Source organism: Argiope bruennichi, chromosome 1, assembly GCF_947563725.1.
Source record: "Argiope bruennichi chromosome 1, qqArgBrue1.1, whole genome shotgun sequence".
Taxonomy (NCBI): domain Eukaryota; kingdom Metazoa; phylum Arthropoda; class Arachnida; order Araneae; family Araneidae; genus Argiope; species Argiope bruennichi.
The window spans coordinates 65,937,050-65,958,908 of NC_079151.1; the positions used below are offsets into that span (position 1 = coordinate 65,937,050).

The 21,859-nt window shown below is 26.5% G+C and overlaps 1 protein-coding gene across 1 annotated transcript in view; it reads left to right on the forward strand.

Annotated features, from left to right (window-relative positions):
• The window catches only part of LOC129966456 (5-hydroxytryptamine receptor 1-like), a 103,914-nt gene extending 83,749 nt beyond the window's left edge, over nt 1–20,165 (forward strand). The window contains exon 2 of the mRNA XM_056080883.1: nt 18,218–20,165. Within this exon, the coding sequence (XP_055936858.1) occupies nt 18,218–19,479 (1,262 nt within the window). The 3' untranslated portion in view covers nt 19,480–20,165. The remainder of the gene's footprint in view (nt 1–18,217) is intronic.
• The last annotated feature ends 1,694 nt before the right edge of the window (nt 20,166–21,859 follow it).

Genomic DNA, 21,859 nt, shown 5'->3' on the forward strand with positions numbered 1-21,859 from the left:
TCTAATCCAGCATGAATATTTATGATCGCATTTGAATACTTTTTTTAAATGTCTACATTTTTTTTTTTTTTTTTTGGATTGTGAAATACTTTGGAAAATTATGTGATAACTATAAGCATTTATCATTGCTAGTTAAACTTGTGAATTTAACAAATTATTTTTACTGGAAAATGTGATGTTTATTTTCATTTATTAATCATTCAAAAGTCATCTACTGAGATTGAAATGCAATTAAATGTATATTTGAAACCAATTTAGAAAGAATTCTTGAAATTACTGTGTTGCTTGGAAGTAACTAACAATTTTTATGATGATCTATTTACAATGTTTTTACACTTTATTGAAAATACATTTTTCAATATTTTTTGTACTTATTTATAAATTTTGTATTTAGATTTTATTAAATGGTAAAAAGAATTTATATTTTTGTTTTCTTTGGCTGCACTAAATTTTACTAACATGTAATTATTTTTATGTATGTAATATAGCTATTAACAATAATTATTTCTTGACATTATTTTTTTAAAAATATTTAAAGCATTTAATAATTATCAAACTTTTTTTCCTATAATTATTAGAAAATTTCTAACATCAGATTTGTTATTAAATTGAAACTCTAAATCCATTGCGAATTTCAAATTTCGATTCCAACTTAGATTTCAAAAAATTAAAACATTCTTTATGTAAAATTTTGCATTCATCTACCGAAGCAATATTAAAATTCTTGAATAACTTCTCTCGTGTGAGGATTCTAGTCTTTTCACATCAAAGCGCCTCAAAGGATACTGTAACCGTCTTTCTTTGATTTTTCCAATCTTTCCAAGTGTTATCTTAAGCATGGAAAAGATTCCTGATTAAGATCTTTCTTTAGCGTTCGACTCTTGCCCTTCCTTTTGATAAGTAGTCTCCCTTTTTTTATTCTTACCTCAGTCTACATCACCGAACTTCCTTCCTTTAATTAGTCTTTTATTTTTCATTCTGATAAATTTTTCCCGGCTCTTTTCACGAATAAAAGTTCCACTTAAGAAAATTCTAATAGGGAAATTTAGTGGCTGCACGATTTCATGAGTTTATTTAAGAATTTGGAAAATGGGGGAAAAGAACTCATTTATATTGCAATAATCAGTTGATTTTTATGTCCGTTTTAATAACTTTTAAATGTGAGTTAAGAGAGTGAGAATAATTCATCAGTCTTCAATATGTATTTGACATTTTTGATCTCACTTTTCATGCACTTTTTTTCCTATAATTATTAGAAAATTTCTAACATCAGATTTGTTATTAAATTGAAACTCTAAATCCATCGCGAATTTCAAATTTCGAATTGATTATTTTTAATTGTACAACCCCGAATTCAAATATAAGAATTCTTCGTTCAAATATAAGAATTGTCTTTGATTTTTATGTTAAAACCTATTCCAGTCTAATACATAATTTCATTGCAAATATTGGTATTCTTTGATCGTCAATTAACTTGTAAAAATTACATTGTATTTGTAATAGTTAACTAAATTGAAATGCCACAAGGTTAATCATTGGATTGGGATATTAATATATCATTCATTATTTATTTAAAATCGGTGATCTTCTTCTTTTTTTTTCCGTGCTAAAATTGTGCAGTTATTGTAAACGCCCTTAAATTTCTGATAGAAGCTTACTCTAATAAATGAGTAATACATCTTTAATATATGATTTCATTGCAAATAATAATTATCATAGCAGAAGTTGTGAATATAATAAATATGGTATATACGGTTATAATATATAGAATAATAATTATTATTTAATGTATAGTTCTATATTTAATATTATAACTATTAAATATTATAGTTAATATTATATATAATGATGATTATATTATATTTATAATATATAATAATTAGTATTTATTATAGAATAAATACCTTTAATTTGAAAAAGAAAACAATTAACCTAGTATAAAAGTTAACAAATGATAGAATTAAAAACAAAACAAAATTCCAATAAAAAATTTCTTTTAAAACATTCTCTCTGAAAAAAAAACAAGAAAATGTGCATTTACAAGATAGATTCGTCTCAAACTTGTATCTATTAAATTTCTACAATAGCAACAGTAAATATCTTGAGCTTAGAAAAATAGCGTTCTTAGATATTCTTTCAAAGTTTTAAAAACAAACAAATATACATTGTTCCTAGGTACAATAACATGGGGAAAGAGGAATATTTTTACGTTACACAACAGTAATTTACTTATGGATTTTGAAAAAAAATGTCAAGTCAAACATATGACATCTAAGATGAAAATGATATAAGTAATACTAATTTAATTGAAAACGTGCTGAACAGTTATGATTTGTGATCATTTACTGTGAGGTATGGAATGTATCTGCCATATAGCTAGCTGAATGAAAAAAATCGATAGTTTAAACATCATCTTCTTCAAAATTGTGTATAAGTTCAGCAACATATCAATGCCATTGTTCCTGCAATCTCATGGAAATAAGCTTAGAAAATAACAGCATAATCTTCAGCAAATTGTCCTTGATTCATGCAAAACATGAAAATAGCAACCGTTATTGATATCTTTATCTTTGAAGAAAAATTATCCATATCAAGTAAATATGGTGATTATAGCAAGTGAAGGAACGATAACAGATTGTGGTTGATATTAAACTAAAAAGAAGCCTATTTGTTGGTAAGTTGCTTTATTGAAATAGAGACAGCATTTCTTTACTTTCCGCGGATTCTTTTTCTACGATAGATTGTTCTTAAAATGCCTCGGCATGGTCTAGACAGACAAAATATTCAGACGCAGAGATAATGAATATTATCTCTGTTCTTGTGCCACTCGAAATTTCCATTGTGCAATTAAGATATGTCACTACTTTCAGGCTGAATCCTTTGAGAAAAGTTTGAATTAAAAATTATACATATATATATATATATGTATGTATGTATGTATGTATGTATGTATGTATGTATGTAATTAAGAAACATAATATAAAATTCCTAAATAAAAGGAACTGGATTTCTATTTATTGTTACAATATTAGGGTTAAAATTATATATAACACGAAATTTTCAAATTTTTTTTACATTGTAAAACTTTAAAAAAAATCTATAAAATATTTCTAAATATATAGATTACTTATTCTCTAATTCAAAAGTTATAGAACGTATTGACAAATTATCATATTTGAACAAAAAATATGCATTAGAATTTAATTTCTGACATTTTTCTACAGAAAATTCTATCAAAGATTAGAATGTGAAAAAACAGGATCTAAAGATACAAACGTATGTATATGAAACGTATGTAAATGCAAACATAAAAATCATTGTAAATTTTCCAAAAATTAGACTTAGAGACAAAATTCTAATGGTTTAATAAAGAAACCTGTTCAAACATTAAGAATAATACATAAAATATTTTCATAAATTCACAAAAAATATGAAATTAAGTTTTTAAGGAAGCTAGAATCAGAAAAATAATTAAAAATTAAATAGCAAGGCCTGGAACTTATAATTGAGAAGAAATATATAAAATGAAGCCTCATGGTCTGAAAAAAGATTAAAAAGCATTATAAAAATATAGTATGACTAGACCAGAAATTTAAAATCAGAAAAAAATTGCATAAAATTGAAAAATTGTCCTATAAAATTACATATCTAGATAAGAGGCTTAAAAATAATCTCACTTTTGGATATATTTTTCACATGCCATAATAAGTTATGTATAACATGACGTTGAATGGAAAAATAAAAATAAAAAACTGAAAGCAGATTCAATTTAAATATTTCTATTTGCTAATAAATAAAAAAAAACTGCATTTAGAAAAATCTACATTGGAAAAATACCAAATAATACCAAACTTAATAGATTTAAAATAACTTTAACTTCATTTAACAAACCATAAAAAATTCGTGAAGCTTCATAAAAGGTTTTTCATCATCTGATCAATAAAAACCCATCTTTTTCTCCGAATAATTAGAGACCCAGTCCCAAAAAATGTTTGAAATATGGATTTTTGCTTTCACAAAACAGACAGCAGGAAGGAAATTGCCGGGTATAAAACACAAAATTAAAGGTTAACAGCCAGCGCATTTAAAGATCTTGAAGCGAAATATAAACACCATCTTTCTCCCAATGCAAACAATAATTCGTCGTCGACCGGAAAACTCACAGAATATGCCAACTCCATCAACTGCAGATGAGAAAAATGAAATAGTTCCCGCCACCGCAGTATCCGATATTTTCTCATATCACACGAATGAAAATGGGAATACAAAACTGACAAACGTGGAACTTTAGGTGTGGATGTATGCAAATTATTATTCCTGCGTGTTTCGAATTTTGATGAAGATTCTAATGCATTCCCGCGAGAGTATGTGGAATATACTTATATGATTTTTGGATTTTGTAAAGAGCGGGAGTGTAAAGGAGGTCTAGGATTAAAGTTACGCCGCGTGTCTTTGTAATTTTAGATATATCTGGATTCTGTAAATGATTTATTTTCTAGTTTAAGGGAAAATTTTATTTTCAAGGAATATGAAAAAATATAGAAAAGAAAATCAGAATAAATTATGCAAAATAAAATTTTAAAAATAGTCAGCAATGCATTCAAAAAATGGAAATCTTAATTTCTGTAAAAATCTGAAATTTACAGCAAAATTCATTAAATGCATCCATATAAATTATTCTAAATAAATAAGACTGATAAAAATATTCATAATTTATTTTAATTTAAAAAATATTTTTTGGAATTTTTTATCTTATGATATACATAGTGGTTTGATTTTCCTTATGATATCATTATTAAATAATTTGCATTATAGGAAGACTTAGGCCAATTTCTGTTAAAAAATTAATTTATCAGTAATCTGCATTTTAATATTTATTATATACATAATAGGTCAATATTATAAATGTTAAGAAATTTCGGTTCATTTTTTTTGTTCAGAATTCAATATTAAATAAATTTTAATAAAAGAGAAACATATAATTCAGAATAAATATCTGAAAATATTGAAAATATTCTAACTCAATCAGAACTGTGAAGAAATACAGAATAACTACAGAACAGAAAAGTAGAGAAAAAGTGATTAAAAAAATATGCAAACTAAAAAAAGTTAAGAAAAATTTGTGAAAAAATGTGTTGTTTGTTTAAGAAAAATTTGTTTCAGAAGTACCACACTGGAAAGATTTTTTTTTTTTTAATTTTATCTCATTTTGTCTCAAATACATAATTTTTGTAATATTGGGAAATCAAACTGTCAATTTTAGAACTAATGAAATTAATGCTTAGAACAAATCTGTTCCAAATTATTAAACTTAAATATCGCTCTTTTACTTATTTTAATATTAACAAAAGAATTCGTTTAATATTTTATTTATTTCTTCAACTTTTCATTAATTTATTTCATTTTGACTTATTTAAACCCTAAAAAAGTCAATGCATTTGTTTATCCGGCTTCCATTGGGTACATAAGTTACCCAATGAAATACAGAAAATATTCCGAAAAATAAATCGCAAGTCTTTCTTTTCATATATAATTTATAAAATAGAAAGCCTCTGTAAATATTTGGAAGACTTTTGGGATGGAAGATTCAATATTTGGTGCCCAGAGTATTTTTCAGCAAACATTTGCAAATATACTGATAGTGTCGTAAAAAGGATTTGGAAAAAAAAAAAATAATTAAATAAATTCTCAGATTGATATCGCATACGAACGAGTATTTTCCTGCAATGATTTATATAAATTAGAGAAACATGCGTCGATATATTCATAATTTTAGTTCCTTGAAATGAAATTCTACTTTTAATTATTGCCATAATTATATAAAAAGAGCAGATAGATGTTTGAAAATGCATATGAAGATATTAAATAGCTAAACGATATATTTTTTAAAACAAAGATGTTATTAAAAAAAGTTGCAAATAAAATGTATGGGTAGCTATATAAAATTGAATCGCTTCTCTAATATACAAGTTTCCTAATAATATTTACTAATAATAGAAAGAAATATGTGTATATGTGTGCTGAAGCTTTTCAGTTCAGGCAGTTTATAATAGAGTTTCCAAATTTAATATATACGTATTTTAGAGAGTGGAATCTCCACCTCGATCTGATGGAGTTGTTTGAAATATTAAGTAATTAAAAAAGTGAAATTTTAATATTTTACTTTATAACTCCCAGCAATATTATAGCAAAAATACGACCAAAATAATATTCAAATATTATCTTTTCAATGAATAATTGTGCAAATTTTTTTAAAGTATTGGCAGTCTTTTTAAATGCAATTCTTTTTACTTGATTTCCAACAACAGATTAGATTATAGTGCTGAAATGCAAAACTCTTCATCAAATATTAATTATATGATTTTTTTTTTCATTATTGTAAACTATAGAAACAAGTTATTCTGTTTGATATCTAATTGCGTAGTTTACAAGACAATAAATAAACTTAACAGGCTGCGAAAATTAAAAGATAACTGAATGGTTACATTTGCATTTATGGTAGCCCCATAATAACATGGAACTTGTTTCCAGTAGAAGTTTTCAAGTATATTGATTCAAGTAATTTGATTGTAAAAATAATTATTAAGCGGGATCATGAACTTACGTATAATAGGTTTGAATGAAATTAAATGCAACCAATATTCCATTCGAATCATCTGCCACTAAAGGCGATAAGTTAATAATAAAAATGAAAATGACTTTGATGTAACTTTCAGGCAGTCCGATCTACAGGTTTTACCGCTTGTTTAATTAATTGAGAAATGTTTAAAAGCATTTTTCTTACTTTAAAGCTTTCATATTGAGATAAAAAATAGTTAGAATACATGATCCATTTACGAAAATTGATATATTATAAATGATTTATTCAATCTCGATGACGCTTTACTTAAAATCAAATATTTATCTTGAAATATATATATATATATATATATATATATATATATATATATATATATATATATATATATATATATATATATATATATATATATATATATATATATATATATATATATATATATAAAAGACATTTGTTGCAAAAGAATTAACTTGTATAAAATTACAAAAATTATTTTAAATGAAAAATTTTAACATTAAGGTCGCCATGTTTCTGTAGTTTTTGTATTTATACATCTTCTTTATTAGAGGATCTGTCGTTGTGTAATACATATTTTCGAAGCATTAGAACCTCAATTACACATTTTTTTTCTTTCTTTGCAGTTGAGTGCTTAAATTATTGGAAAGAAATGGCAAATAATGTTGTATCAAAAATGAGAATGTTACTATATCTGAAGTTTTAAAAGTCTTAACATTAAAGGATAAAAAATAAAAGAAAGGATAGTTTAATACTAATTCTGCCATCAATAGATACTCTCATTGCAAAAGAGTATCGTTAAACACTCTGTATCACAGAAAATTGTTAAATAACTCAAATCATACTGTGATTAATTATTCATGTTTTTACGTATTCATTTTAATTAAGTTTCTGTTTCGATTTATTGTTTTTTGCGTTGGTGAATTTAATTTCACTAGGTTTAATATATCTAACCAAATCCATATATCATGAATAATCTTTAAAATATATGTTGGCATATATTTTCTGGTGTTGAATGTAACCTAAGTATGTAGAACGCATAGATAACGCCCATATACTGATAGATTATCTTCTTAGTGAAAATTCAAGATTTCAAGGATTCAAGATGTCCCATGTTTATTTTGAAATTTGTCTAAAATAGAAAAAGTGTCTAGTAACCAACTCAAACACAGTAAAAAAATTCACTAAAAGTTTCTAAATAAAGCTACTAAAGAAAGCAATTAGAGGATAAAACCTGTCTCAATTACATCACATTTTAATGCAAATGATTTGTAATGATTTCTTCAGACATTTTGTACAAAAAAAATAGCATAGCGTATGAGCAAAACTGTATCTAGCAGCCATCAGTGTCTCCCAAAAATTAATAAACAAATAGAAATACATAATTACAACAACCCATTTTAAAATTTAAAGAGTTACAGCTCCCTTTTTCTGTTTCTTCCAATACCGAATGCAGATAAATGCATTCCTTTGAACGATTCTTAGGATATTTTCTTAGGTTATCAATTATTCACTGCTTCTTGATTTTGGTCATTAATTTAAAATAAGAACAAAATTTGATGAATATATTTGAGCCTGATAGTTAAATCCCAAATGCATTCTTCTAACTCTCACTAAAAGGTTAAATTTTATTCTTACCGTTCCAAAGCCTATTTGTTGACGCAACTCTATCCTTTGAAATTGATTACTATCACTTTCAAGGAACGCGTAAGTACTTGTTTAAAGTGAAACTTTTCCTGCCTTTAGTATATTAATGCAAAATAAGAAAAATAAATGCTTTACTTTTAAGTGTACTTAAAATACTACTTAACTAAAATAATGAAAGCAAGTAGATATTAGGGAACTAGTTCTAACTTGCAAATAAAGTGTATTTTGTACAGCTGTTAAAATGAAAAATAGTATTGAAATAGATAATAAATAACATAGCCATGCATGTAGGATTTATATTTCGCTAATTGTTTTGTTTCAGTTGATATTTTTTGGGTCAAAAAGAATCAAATATAACTATGCGATGTCAAAGTTGATAAAATGAAGAATAAATTTGTAGCAAAAGTACAAATGAATACAACATATTATTCGATATATGTAAAAAGTCATATATTTGCAAAAATAGAAATACAACATATTATTCGATACAACATATAACATATACAACATAATATTCGATATATGTAAAAAGTCATATATTTGCAAAAAGAGAATATTAAATCTTCTGAAAAATGAGCAAGTACAGAGTTTAAATTTTATAAAGGAAAGATGATCTGAAATTAGTAGAATAATAAATAAAAAAATACTTTTCTCACATTACAGATACGATGCATTTTATCGTTCCTTTATTATCATTTATTCCATTAATATTCGAAAACGAAATGTGTAAAACTTAATATTAGTTCTCAGAATTGTTTGGAATCATAAAAAAAAAATTACAAATAATTCAAAGATAACGAATCATTTATATATATATATACACATTTCCTATTTATGCAATATTCCGTAAAAACTAAAAAAAAAAAAGAGAAATGCTTAAGCAATCAAACTCAAGGATTGTTAGATAATTTTATTTTTGATATTCCAAAAGCTAAATAGAATATTATTTCGTTTTCCAAACATTTAACGAAAACACAAATATCTTAAGAAAAGAGAAAAGCATCGTTCTCTTAAAATAGCCTGAGAATATTCAGCAGCCATTTGGTTCCAAAATAACTGAAAGATTTTTTGATGCCCCGAGAGATTCATTGTAATCTAAGAGCAAAATGTTATTTATTTTTTCTTTCTTTCTTTATTATTTCTGAAAGAAATTGTATTGACTGTCAAATAAACGAGGTTATTGCCTCGAATTTCCTGTATTGGGGCATATTTACATCCGTTTATTCCTTTTCTTATTTTTTTTTTTCCATCTCCCTCTTTACCTTTTTTGATGGCATAAAATAAAATAAAAAGATTCTTAGATTTGGAAGGAAGTATTGAAAGAACATTAGATGATTTGAGATGAAAAAATAAAACAATTCTATTTTTACAACCTAGCTTCTATATTTCCTATTTATGTATACGTAAGTAAAGCAAGACATTGCTTATAAGAAAGGGCAACAATTTTATCTAAAACAGATAAATAAAATCCCACTGAAATCAGTTCTTATGAGAAGAGTAAAGAAATTGATTATATTAGTGGCTAGTGCGTACACAACGTCGATGAATTTGGAAGAAAGAATATAAATAATGTGGTATTGAAGTAACTGTGTCAACAGAATAGAAGAAAGAATATATTAAGGATGAAACATTTTTTTAAATAAAAAATGGATGTACTTATACAATTTTCTACTTATTTTTTGAGGTAAGCTTCAAAATATAAATAAAATCTATTGTGATTAAAAAAAATCATATTCTTTAAAATGACTTTAAGAACACGCACATCATAAAATTATGCTACTTTTTTGTTATTCAGAATCTTTATTAAATGTCTATTGACTTAAGTAACATACCAATGTCAGTTTCATCATTTTAGTAAAAATTAGAGATGTAAAAGTTTTAAAAGGAAATAAATTCAAAAAGTTAAAAGGGATAACGTCAATTTCTAAACATTATATCATGATAATATTGTGGATTGATTTCTCTAAGTTTACATTATTTTTAAAATGCAGGCTTATTTATACAGTTGTGACAAAGAAAATAAGTTCAGTATGGTTGCAATGTATTGTGCGTATTAAGACAGCAACTAAAAAATGGAATGTTTTTTTTTAATTGAATGAAAAATGTTGTTTGAAAAGTTTATTAAAATTAAAGAAAAATATTTCACAGTAAAAATTTACTTAAAAGTTTAATTTTTTAAAACTTAAAAATGTTTCGAAAATGCATTTTTTTTTTTGCAAACCTCTGCTTCTAAGTTATTGCGTAAAAATATGAAATAATAATTTTAATTTAAAATCTAATACAAAAATTTTTGATCAAATCCTTCTACGAAGGAATAATTATGTGCCTAATTTAATAGCTCTAACTTCCAATAGTCCGTCCTGTAGAACGGTTTGAAAGATTTTAATATCGTATGTAGGATTAAATTATTTACAATTAATATTCAAGCATTAAGTCATTTTAACAAAATCGTTAAATGCATAATTTACCTTTCATGAACCATTTTTTATTTAAGTTTCGAAATGTTAATAGCTCTTGTTAAGGAGTTATTCAACTGAAGTATTTGATCTTTCATATGCATATGGGGACACACTGTATTCTGCCGTAATATGCCTTACTTTTTATTTAACTTTTTTGTACTATATGTTTCAAATATTTCGTATTTCTTCCTCTTAACCAACGGCACAAAATATTTGAATCACATTTACATTTTTAACGAGACATGAAATGAATGTCACTTATCTAAACTTCTTCGCATAGAGTTATAGGGTTCTGCAGATTGTAAGGCAATCAAGCATCCAAAAGGAGAATTTTGTTTAATATTTGATAATCATAAACAATTGATACCAATACAATCTAATAGTAGAAATTACGTTCTACTAACTACATTTCTTATTTATCGCTTTTACCGACAAAATGACAGTCGTTCATCGGGAAATGAATGATTGATTCATTCATTCATTTCATTAACAGATTTATTCATTGCCAGTCATTCATTATTACGTACAGATTTAGGGAGTTTCAAAATGTAAAGACGCACACAAAAAATATTATTTGCAAATTTTTAAAGATACAGTTCTATTTCTTATAGAATTTTTTTCAATGTACGGATCAATAACTCTTTTTCAAATAGAAGAAAGCAAAATCGTAATTTCAGTCTTGTAAATTTGACTACAACTTTAAACATAAATTCTAAAATTCCCTCTAAATTTCAGATATTTTAAAGTTGATTAATAGAACTACAAAACTGAGTACTGTCATGAAATTTCTATATAGAAGAAGACAAACTTTTTTCATCTGTTATAGCGAACCCCACTGTAGGTAACATCAAATCAATAAACGGCAGCAAGTTTCTCGTAGTTTCTCCATATTCTAGAAACTAATTAATAAACAAGGCTTTCTCTCCGAAATTTGCCTGCGAATTTTAATTAGAAGCACATGCTTTAGTACATCAAAGGTACAGGAAGTTAAGACTAATAAGCTGTTCGTCATTATGACGGAATCCGAAATATTTTTCGTAGTTTCTTTTCTTGACTAGGTGAACCCCTCGTTACCAAAATTCCATTAAAATTATCAATAAATTCAGCAGTCAATTTAAGATGAGCACGTTCTTAATATTAATTTAATCAGAACCTAAGCTGTAAATTACGGGTCACTTTAGATTTTTTTTTATTCCTCCAATTTATTATGCCTTTCTTTCAGAGAAATACGCGCTACATTATTTCTGAACCAGTCAATTAGAGGAAATTTGCATTTCTTTAGAAAAGAGCAAAGTGTACTCTAATTTAGGGTATAAATTAAACTAAAGCGAGTCAGCCGCAAAGCCATTTTTTAAAATAAACTTTTATGGCATGCTACTAATAATTATTATCAACTTATTTTAATAACTTTCAATTTTTTAGTTTCTAATTTATAATTCTTCGTCAAAAATATTAAGGAATGCTGAAATCAACTTTTTCAACTCATTGACATTTCTTTTATAAAATAAAAATTGGATTTAATTAATTGATTAATGCATAACAGAATTTTAGAAAATATTAAAAGAATATATTACTGTCAATCATAAACAAGTGCATAAAATTTAAAAATTGTATTACAAATTAAATGAAAAGTCAATTAATAATTTTTTCAGGAATATGAGGTATGTCTAGTTATTTAAAAGGGCATTAAAATTAATGCAATCATAATTTTAATAAGTAAAGGCTCTTTCAAAGTCTAAACCAGTCTATATAGTTTTCCCTGCTTTGATGGCGAGACATATTTTCCTTCTTTTTCTAGTATGCACAGTAAAAATATGTAGCATTTTGTGAAGAATTTCGTTGACAAGTAATGAGAAGTCGACAATGTCTATCAACATCTTTCCGTCGAAAAAATATATCATAACTTTAGAAATGAAAGTGTAAAAAACATCACAACATTTATCTAGCTTATGGAGTCTTTTACTTATTGCATTCCTTTGCAGTCGAACGACAGATGGATAAACAGATGAACAGTTGCCATATTTGGTCTAAAATATGATATAAACTAGTAATCATATGAGTGTTGATTAAATTATATTATAAATCTTCCGACAAATTAATTTTTCCATCTTTGAATTATATCACATACAATATTATTATCACGTATAAATAAATATGTACGTATATGTATGTTTATGTATAAATAAATATGTACAAACCAACCCTTTGAAGAACTTTATTCCAAATTTCAAGAAAATTCACAATTTTTATTTAAAGACAATAAATTAATTTCTGTCCATATAGCTCTTCAGGTGTTTGAGTTGTTTTAATTAATTAATTTTAAAAGATTCAACATAATTTCAAAATTAGGAAAATCTAAATTGTGGAAATTCCTATGATTCCAACTATAGAATTATTATATATATATTTGCTACAAGACTTTTACTTTCATATCTTTAGAGATTATGTTTTAATTTTTTGTAGCTGTCTTATGTGACCAGCTGGTTCGTCTGGGATATTTGCTCTGTTTGATAATAATGTATTTCTTATGCATAACTTGCCTTCATACTTCAAATAAAGTAACTTTAAGCATCAAATTGTTATTTCAGTAACGTTAGGCATACTGTGCATAAACTTTTATAATGTAGTCGAGTCACGTATCAACATAATAGCAGTGGAAATTAAACCTTTTAGATGACTTATTTCAAATAACATGTTTTCTTTGATGGAAATATAATTTCATTTCCCAATGCTTCAAGTAAATTGTGTAATTAAAAAAAAAAGAAACTTTATCTCTTAGCTTTCAAATATAGAAGAAAATCTCACCATTAAATATTTAGAAAGGAAGAAAGGTTATATTTTATTAATAAAATAAAATCTATTGTTGAAAACACACAAAAATATTTTTTTAAATTAAAATTCAGAAAATATTTTCAAAACTATATTGAATTCTTAAAAAATGTTTTTATTCTTTTAAATTTTTAAAATTAAATATGATAGAAATATTAGATGTGTAAATAATATTTTCTATAGTCATCGATGAAAAACATCTTAATCTTTTTTAAAATTTTTAATAAATTTCTTATTAAGATTTTAAAATTTTGCTTTAAAATATACATTTCTACGTGAAAATTTCATCTGTGTAAAATTCGGTAACACTAGGTCAATTCGGTTTGTCCTGTTCAGACATATAGAATCATATTAGACATATAGACATATGTCTCATATAGAATCCAAACCATGCCTGTATTATTAGTAGAAATATTCTATACATATGCAGTTCAAAAATGTATTCGAGTTTTAAAGACACTTATTTTCAGCTCTGAGCAAGCAACTATTACAAGAAAAAATATCCCATATATCAAAAATATATGAGAAAATCTAGCGATTAATATTTCCCTTTTAGAAATTTTCTTAGATTTATATAGCTTTTAATACGATTATAGTAATGACCAGCATAGGCGATACATAAGGAAGATATTTAATTTTTTTGCCCAGTTTTCTTGATTTTATTATAACTTTAACTATTTTTATTCATTTTTATAGATTGCTATATTGCATAAGTTATGTAATTCCCCTATTTTACTGAAAATTCATGTCGTGGGTAAAACAACCTTATAAATTTATTTTGATATTTGAATTTTTAAGTTCAAAAAGAAGGGTTTTTTTTTCATACTAATCCAATAATTAAAGTGAGATGCGTTTGTCTGCATACCATTCCTCGGAAAACATATAAGAGACAAAGTAGCTGAATTCAATTTTCACTAATATTTCTTTGGTTACTGCAGATCAAGTTTTGCGCGAATTACCAGTTGTATTTATATACGCAAAACATGATAAATAATAAATAGTTATCTCTCACTAGCATGCAAATTCATATTATTAAAAATCTATCAAAGGAAATGTTTTTTTTTCTTTTATTTGTATAAGATATGAACCTATAATGCTTGTTGTAATTTCTTAAATAAACTCATTTTAATAAATATAATATATTAAATTATATTTTATAAAAAGAGCTGAATATGAGCAATTTACCATATTAAAAAGTAATAAGATTAAAGTTCAAGAATAACGTTTATCATTTTTTAAAGAGGCGCTCAAAAAGTTGGAAGGCTTTAAAATATTTCACTGGAATGATTGAAATATTCTGTAGGAAATAGCAAATATGAATAAATAGTGAAACAAATTGCGTCTAACTGAAATTGAAAAAAATAATCATTGATTTATAATCATCAATTCATAGCGTGTCTCAATAACTACGTAAGGTAGCTTTCCTGGATTACTAAATACTCACTCAATGTGTAAATTCAGTAAAAAGTATAGATTTTCTTTTAAATTAAAAACTTGATTAATTTAATTAAAAATTGATTTTAAATTAAAACAAAGGATGTTCCAATTTTTCATTTGTGTTATTTGACCATAATCTAACCTCTTGTATTTGATTTTTTTTAAAATTTGTTAATGTCTTTGACAATGTTTCTGTAAGTATTGCAAATAGATACAGCAGATATTAAAAAAAGATAAATAATTTGGCATATTAAATCCAAAAAATTGGATTTTTTTCTCTTACTCAAAACTTTATGGTATATAATTTTAAAATGTTTTGATCTTATTTATATCAGAAATATTTTCTTAAGTGTAAAATTTGCTTGAATCATTTGCAAATAGAAATTATTTACATTGTCCTACTGAGAGCATGCTTCATTTTCTTTCTTTAATTTTTTGCTTTATTCTTTTTATTATTTCAAATTTCATCGTAATTTAACAATAATTAGCATGCAAATTCCATTTTTTATTTTCTTACTCAAGAAAATGAAATGAATAATTTTAATTTTTAAGACATTTTGTTGCTTCGTTTAAAGAAATATTTTAGTTGTATTTAAAGATATAATATAACAATAAAATTTGTTTTATTCAAATAATAACTCACTTAATGTGACAATATCAAAAATTAATTCTTGTGCTTTATTCTGTCTTTAGAAATCAGATATAGAAACAGGTTATACATTTTCGCATAAATTTTAATTTCTTAAATTTATATACTTACATCTTATCAAATAAAAAAGGGGTGCTTTGAATAATTATGCATCTCACATCAATAATTTAACAACTTAAAAATAGAATTCCTGCTGAACCAACTTATCACCAAAAGCTGCTGGTGCTTTAAAAAAATAAGATCACCCAAACTATAATGCACAAAAAAAAAAAAAAAAAAAAAAATCTAAGAATGTCTAACTCCAATAATATTCTTAAATCCATTCTTAAAAATTATCCGTTTCATTCAAATGATCAAGTCATATAGTAGTTTGATGCTTTAAATTTAACGTAGTCCTCTGTCCTAAAATGTAATGTTTCGAACTGGATTCGGCAACTCAAAATAATTTTTTTTTCCATCGTTAAATTTGAAAATCTTCGGGCGATCCAAAAATATCATTCCTATCGCTTATAAATAATAAGTAAATACGTAATTTAAATGCAATTAATAATGAAATTTTATTTAGAATTAGTAATTACTATTTTTTAATGTTTGAATTAATTGAAACTGAAATTGCCAAATCCAATCCAATAATTAACTGATTGAAAAAATCCAATCAGTTAATTATTAATACAAGATTTGTTTAGAAACGTACACTGTGATTTTAGTGAATAAATTTCCTTAAAGCTATTATAAAATTAATAAACATTCATCCGATGCAACTATTTTACAGTACGATACAAGCAAGCGTATCTTTTCAACAGTTTACACTGTTTTCACCTTATTTAATATTTATGATTAAAAAGATGACACAGCGTGTAACAGTTCAACTTTTATCATTATAGAAACACCTTCCTGAACTTGTTATCGAATTGGACCTTTGTTGATTAGTTTTCGAAAAATGTTATATTTTTTCCAGTTTTACTTAACTAATATTAAATCTGATGCAAACTTTCAGACTGAGTTTTGGAGCTTGTCAACAGCATGAATGAGATAATTAAGAAATAACATGAGACTAACAAGACTGTATTTTATAAATTTTACTAAACTGTGTTTCTTCCGGACTTATTTTCTTTGTGTATTGGTGAAAACGTCAATAATCATTTTTTAAAAACTATTTTAAGAAGCCATCTTTACTTTTATCAGCTTTACAATTTTAGCTATTTAAAGTTATTCAAAATGTTATTGATGATATGTGCTTCAGTGAAAAGTTATAATGATATATATCATTGCTTTAATAAGAACAAGTACTTGCTTTCATTCATTATATTATTTGAATTCTCCTTATTTTAATATAGAAAAGGTCTACATGATGTTACGTCACTAACAACTTTTCATCAAATTAATGGGTTATTTTTGTCTTTAGAGCAATTAGACTCTCTCGGATGTCTTAAAATCAAAATAATTGTATGAATGAATTTTCAGACTAAGTCAAAACTTCCTTATTAAGTTTAAAGAAGATAACTTTGTCTTTATCAAGCAGAACTAATCGACTTGCAAAGTCAAAGGTAATCTTTTTGTGTACTGCCGACCACCCCGCCACCACTAAACGTAGCAGTATCGACATTCAAAGGTATCTATAACACAATAGGAAACATTTACAAAATAATTACGGATAATATTAAACAAATTTCGATGGACTTGCAATTTATAAAAATTCCTTCCAATTATTACTCCGAATAAAATCAGGACATTTAAATTAATTGATGTAAATGGTAGAAGTAATAGAAAATGAAATCTTTCAACAAATAACCAAAAGGAAGTGATTTTTAAACCAACTAATGATCAGAACGGTAGATTATTTTAAGCAGAATAATTGATGAAAAGTAGATTTTAACCATTTCTAATTTCTTTTTGAATATTTGGCTAATGCTTCTTCTTATCTAATATATCGTTTAAATACTTAGATAACATATCGTTGTTTCTAAGTTAATGCAAATTTAACAGAATAGAATAAAATTGAATAATTCTAATTCGACCATTATCATTTGGCGGTCCGTGAAAACTTCATCATTCTTCATGCAAGAGTTAATTCTCATAGAACAATATGGGTTCGACACCTTTTTAGTAATTAAAGAGTATCCTTTAAAGTTTGAAACTGTTTTTTCAAAATATTTTTCTTCGAATTTCGTTTCAATTATCCTTTCAATCTAGCTTTTCTTTAATAAGGATTAATAAGCGATGACAAAAATGAATAAAGATATTTTAACTGTATCGAAAATTTATTTTGTTTTCTTTGATCGTAAATATGATGTCATGAAACAAATCAACAGCTTACATTGTGAGTATTTTTCACAGAAGTGTAATATGATTAATTATTCATGTTCTAAAATAATATTAAAATTTGATATTTTCTGTTATGTTAAACATAATTAATTACTGAAATATATCTGCATTTTTTTTTCTAATTACATGTATGTACTTACTTGCAACCTTTTTTGTCCTCTATAAGCTTTCTCAATATAATTAGAGCATTATTTAATCTAATCTTTGATATACTTGTACTTTACTTTATTGATTTTTTCAACGATAATTATAAAATTCCCTTTCCTTTTTTTGCAGGAATAATGATCGTTATCACAGCTATAGGCAACATGCTGGTATGTCTGTCGGTGTGCCTCGTGCGCAAATTAAGACGTGCTCCAAACTTTCTCCTGGTGTCTCTAGCAGTTTCCGACTTATGTGTTGCCCTACTGGTCATGCCATTAGCTCTGCACTACGAATTGGCTGGTGACTGGAGATTGGGTGCAACCATCTGCGATATGTGGGTGGCATTCGACATCACCTGCTGCACAGCATCCATCCTCAATTTATGCATGATTTCTGTTGACCGATACTTGGCTATTACAAAACCGTTGACATATGGCGTCAGACGTCGTTCCCGACGTACTTATGTCAGCATTGGAGTGACGTGGGTAATGTCAGCATTAGTTAGTGTACCTCCTTTACTCATCCTTGGCAACGAGCATGGTTCTGAAAGTAATCCTACATGTGACGTCAGTCAGAATTTTGGGTACCAGTTGTATGCAACACTGAGTTCTTTCTATATCCCGATGCTAGTCATGGTTTTTATGTATTGTAAGATATATTTAGCAGCTAAAAGAGTTGTCGAATCAGACAAGAAAGGACGTCTAGTCGCAGAGAGACATCTTTCTCATAGACGTGAGAGCAGCGCTGCATATTCTGCTATGTGGGATTCAAAACCAGAGAAATTGGATGTATTTGTTCAGTTAAAAGCCCCTGAACTTAACAACCATCGCCGGCATTCTTCAGTTGACAGAGGAGAAGGCAATAATTCTAAGATGTGCACTTTAGAAGCATACAAAGTTGGAGATAGGGCAGTGACAACAGTTCATCGACCAAAGATATCAGCTATTGTAAGAGATCGCAAGGCCTCTATAACCCTGGGTATCATAATGACAGCCTTTGTTGTATGTTGGCTACCATTTTTTGTTGTTGCACTCCTTAGATCACTGTTCACTAACTTGTGGGTACCGCATGTAGTAAGAAGTTGCGTATTATGGTTAGGCTATGCAAATTCTATGCTCAATCCCATCATTTATGTTACATTTCATCAAGACTTCCGACGTTCTTTTAAAGAAATGCTTTGCTTTAGATGTCATTTGGTGAATGAGACATTCCGCGAAGAAGCATATAGAGATCAATATGGAGAAACACCTCTGTGTTCAGGCCCACCTCAATCAACTTGGCCTTCTTCGAGTTGCAAATCTTTCAATGCACCACGACCTTCCATCTGTGGAACCTCACGTAGACTAGATTGTTGTGGTACAAACAATAAACAAATGCAAAGTACGTTTATGTGAAAATATATAATCTAGAAAATGAGTGCTATTTTTAAATCTATTGTAAATTTGTGATACAGTTTCGATGAATGGTAAGCACAATGATTAGAAGAGTAGGAATACAAACGCTGGATTTCGAAATTCTACATTCATAAGTGTATTCATAAGCGTAAAGATATATTTAGAAATTGACGATATCAGTATTTATATGAAAATGCCTAAGAAGCTTGCAACTATTTACTATATTATTTCGAAAGCCAAAATTATTAATTCTACTTGCAAAGAAGATTAGATTATAATTTCTCAGAATGAAAGTGAACTTTTATCCACTAGTGCATATTCAATTCCACCGAAGGAAAGAAGAAACGAAAATTATAATATTTAGAATAGCAATCAAAAGTGAAATTTATTTTAATAATTTAGATTTAAGAAAATTCGAGCTTATTATTATCGCTTTATCATTCTTAATGAAACAAAGTTCATTTTAATATATAGGAAAGAAAAACAATGATAATTATTTACTTAGACAAAGCATGCACTAATTAATATGATGGATTGCAAAGTTGCAAATATCTTAGAATGTACGGCACTGGTTATGTACATAGACTGATTGTGTTCACTATTTGTTATTCTTCATTTTTTGTGAAATGAATATTTTTAGTTTCCACAGATATCAACTGTTTCTTTCAATATTTGTTGAGTGTTTATTTATATGCACATTTTTATTGTACTTGTAAAAAGTACTTGAATTTCCATTTCGAAATAAGTTTATTATAAATAAAATTATTATGCAGCCATTATAGTTGTTACTTAATTATATTTACATTATTACAATTCTCATAAAATAACTTTAATTGCGCACATTTCTACCGTAAATGAACGGTCTGAATTCAGCACATTCATTAATTCGACAAGCCGTTTAGATTATGATCATGATATTTGATATAATACTAAGTAATTCAGATTTCCAATCAATGTACTTTTAACAGTTAATTACAGTATATATAAATGCAATTGCTTAATAAGCGTAACCATGTGCCTGGTACATAATTGTACGTAAATAGAGAAAATCCAGTGAAATTTCAAATTCCTGATAAGCTCCACCAGCATTGCTAAATTAACATAGTGTAAAAAATTATATCCATTAGAATATACAATGAGTTCTTATAAATAAAAATATTTTCATTCAAATGTTCCCAAATCAACATTTGAGTATTCCGACATGGAGATCAGAAAAGGAAAAATTCCTGAATGTATAATATGAATGAATGTATAATAATAAATGTTAATTCAATAAAAATGGTCCAAATAATGTCTAAACCAATTAGATGGATAGCGTTAAATAATATTTAAGCCAACTAATTGAATAATGCCAATTCATGTCCATGCCAACTGATCATATAATGTCAGTTAACGCCTAAGTCAAGTAATAGAAGGTAAAGCTATAAAAAATGGAGCTCGGAAAAGCATGGTGAATTTAATGTGGTAGGATTTTATATTTATTTATTACAAGTACCCAGAAAATTGGCTATGACTCCATTACATTTCAAGCCTGCCAATATTTCTGTACTTTACAGTAGAGACACAAAGTAGGAAGCAAAGCAGTAGCAGATTTAGTGTTAATCAGGGTGCACCCAGTGGAAGCGTGCTACGTTACACCCCGGATTTTATATAATTGAGATCATTCAAAGTCATAGTCAAATATAGTTCTTTCAAAAGTAACAGGTTGTCATAAAGCTAGGTTTGAGATAGAACTAGCAGAATTTCTCAGTCTTTTCAGTATTAAAAATTTATTGGAAAATTGAAACTGGCCTATATTAATTATTATTATTTCGTTAAGGTGTAGCAGATTCAGGTAAGCAGTTTATTTTATTGGAGTATTGGGCTTTCTCTTATCCTTAATATATTAAATTGGCATACATTCATTTAAAATTTGAACTTTTTTATAAGTCCTGAAGATATGGATTTCATAATCATAAGGACACTACAAATTACTGAGCATGCTAGTTAATAATTAATATATATATATATATGTATTGTGAGAAAAAGTCGACATTATTTTAGAGATAATGTTCAAGAAAGCAGTTTTTTTATCTCAATTTTAGCATTGGCAAAAGAACATGACTGAATGATTCATGAAACAAAGAACTTAGTAAGAATATATTAAAGGCAATAAAAACCAAATTGCGAAATTCGTATGAAACTAAGCAGCAATTTATTTAATATTTATTTATAAAAACATACGGAAATGAAACTGGTATCATTAAAAAGCTAGTTTTTTTTTCTTTTCAATTTTATGATAATGTAAATGCCATCATTGAGAAATAATATTTCCGGAATAGGTGGTGAGGAAATCGTAGAAACTTGCATAATTTTTGATTTTAAATACATTAATCTCAAA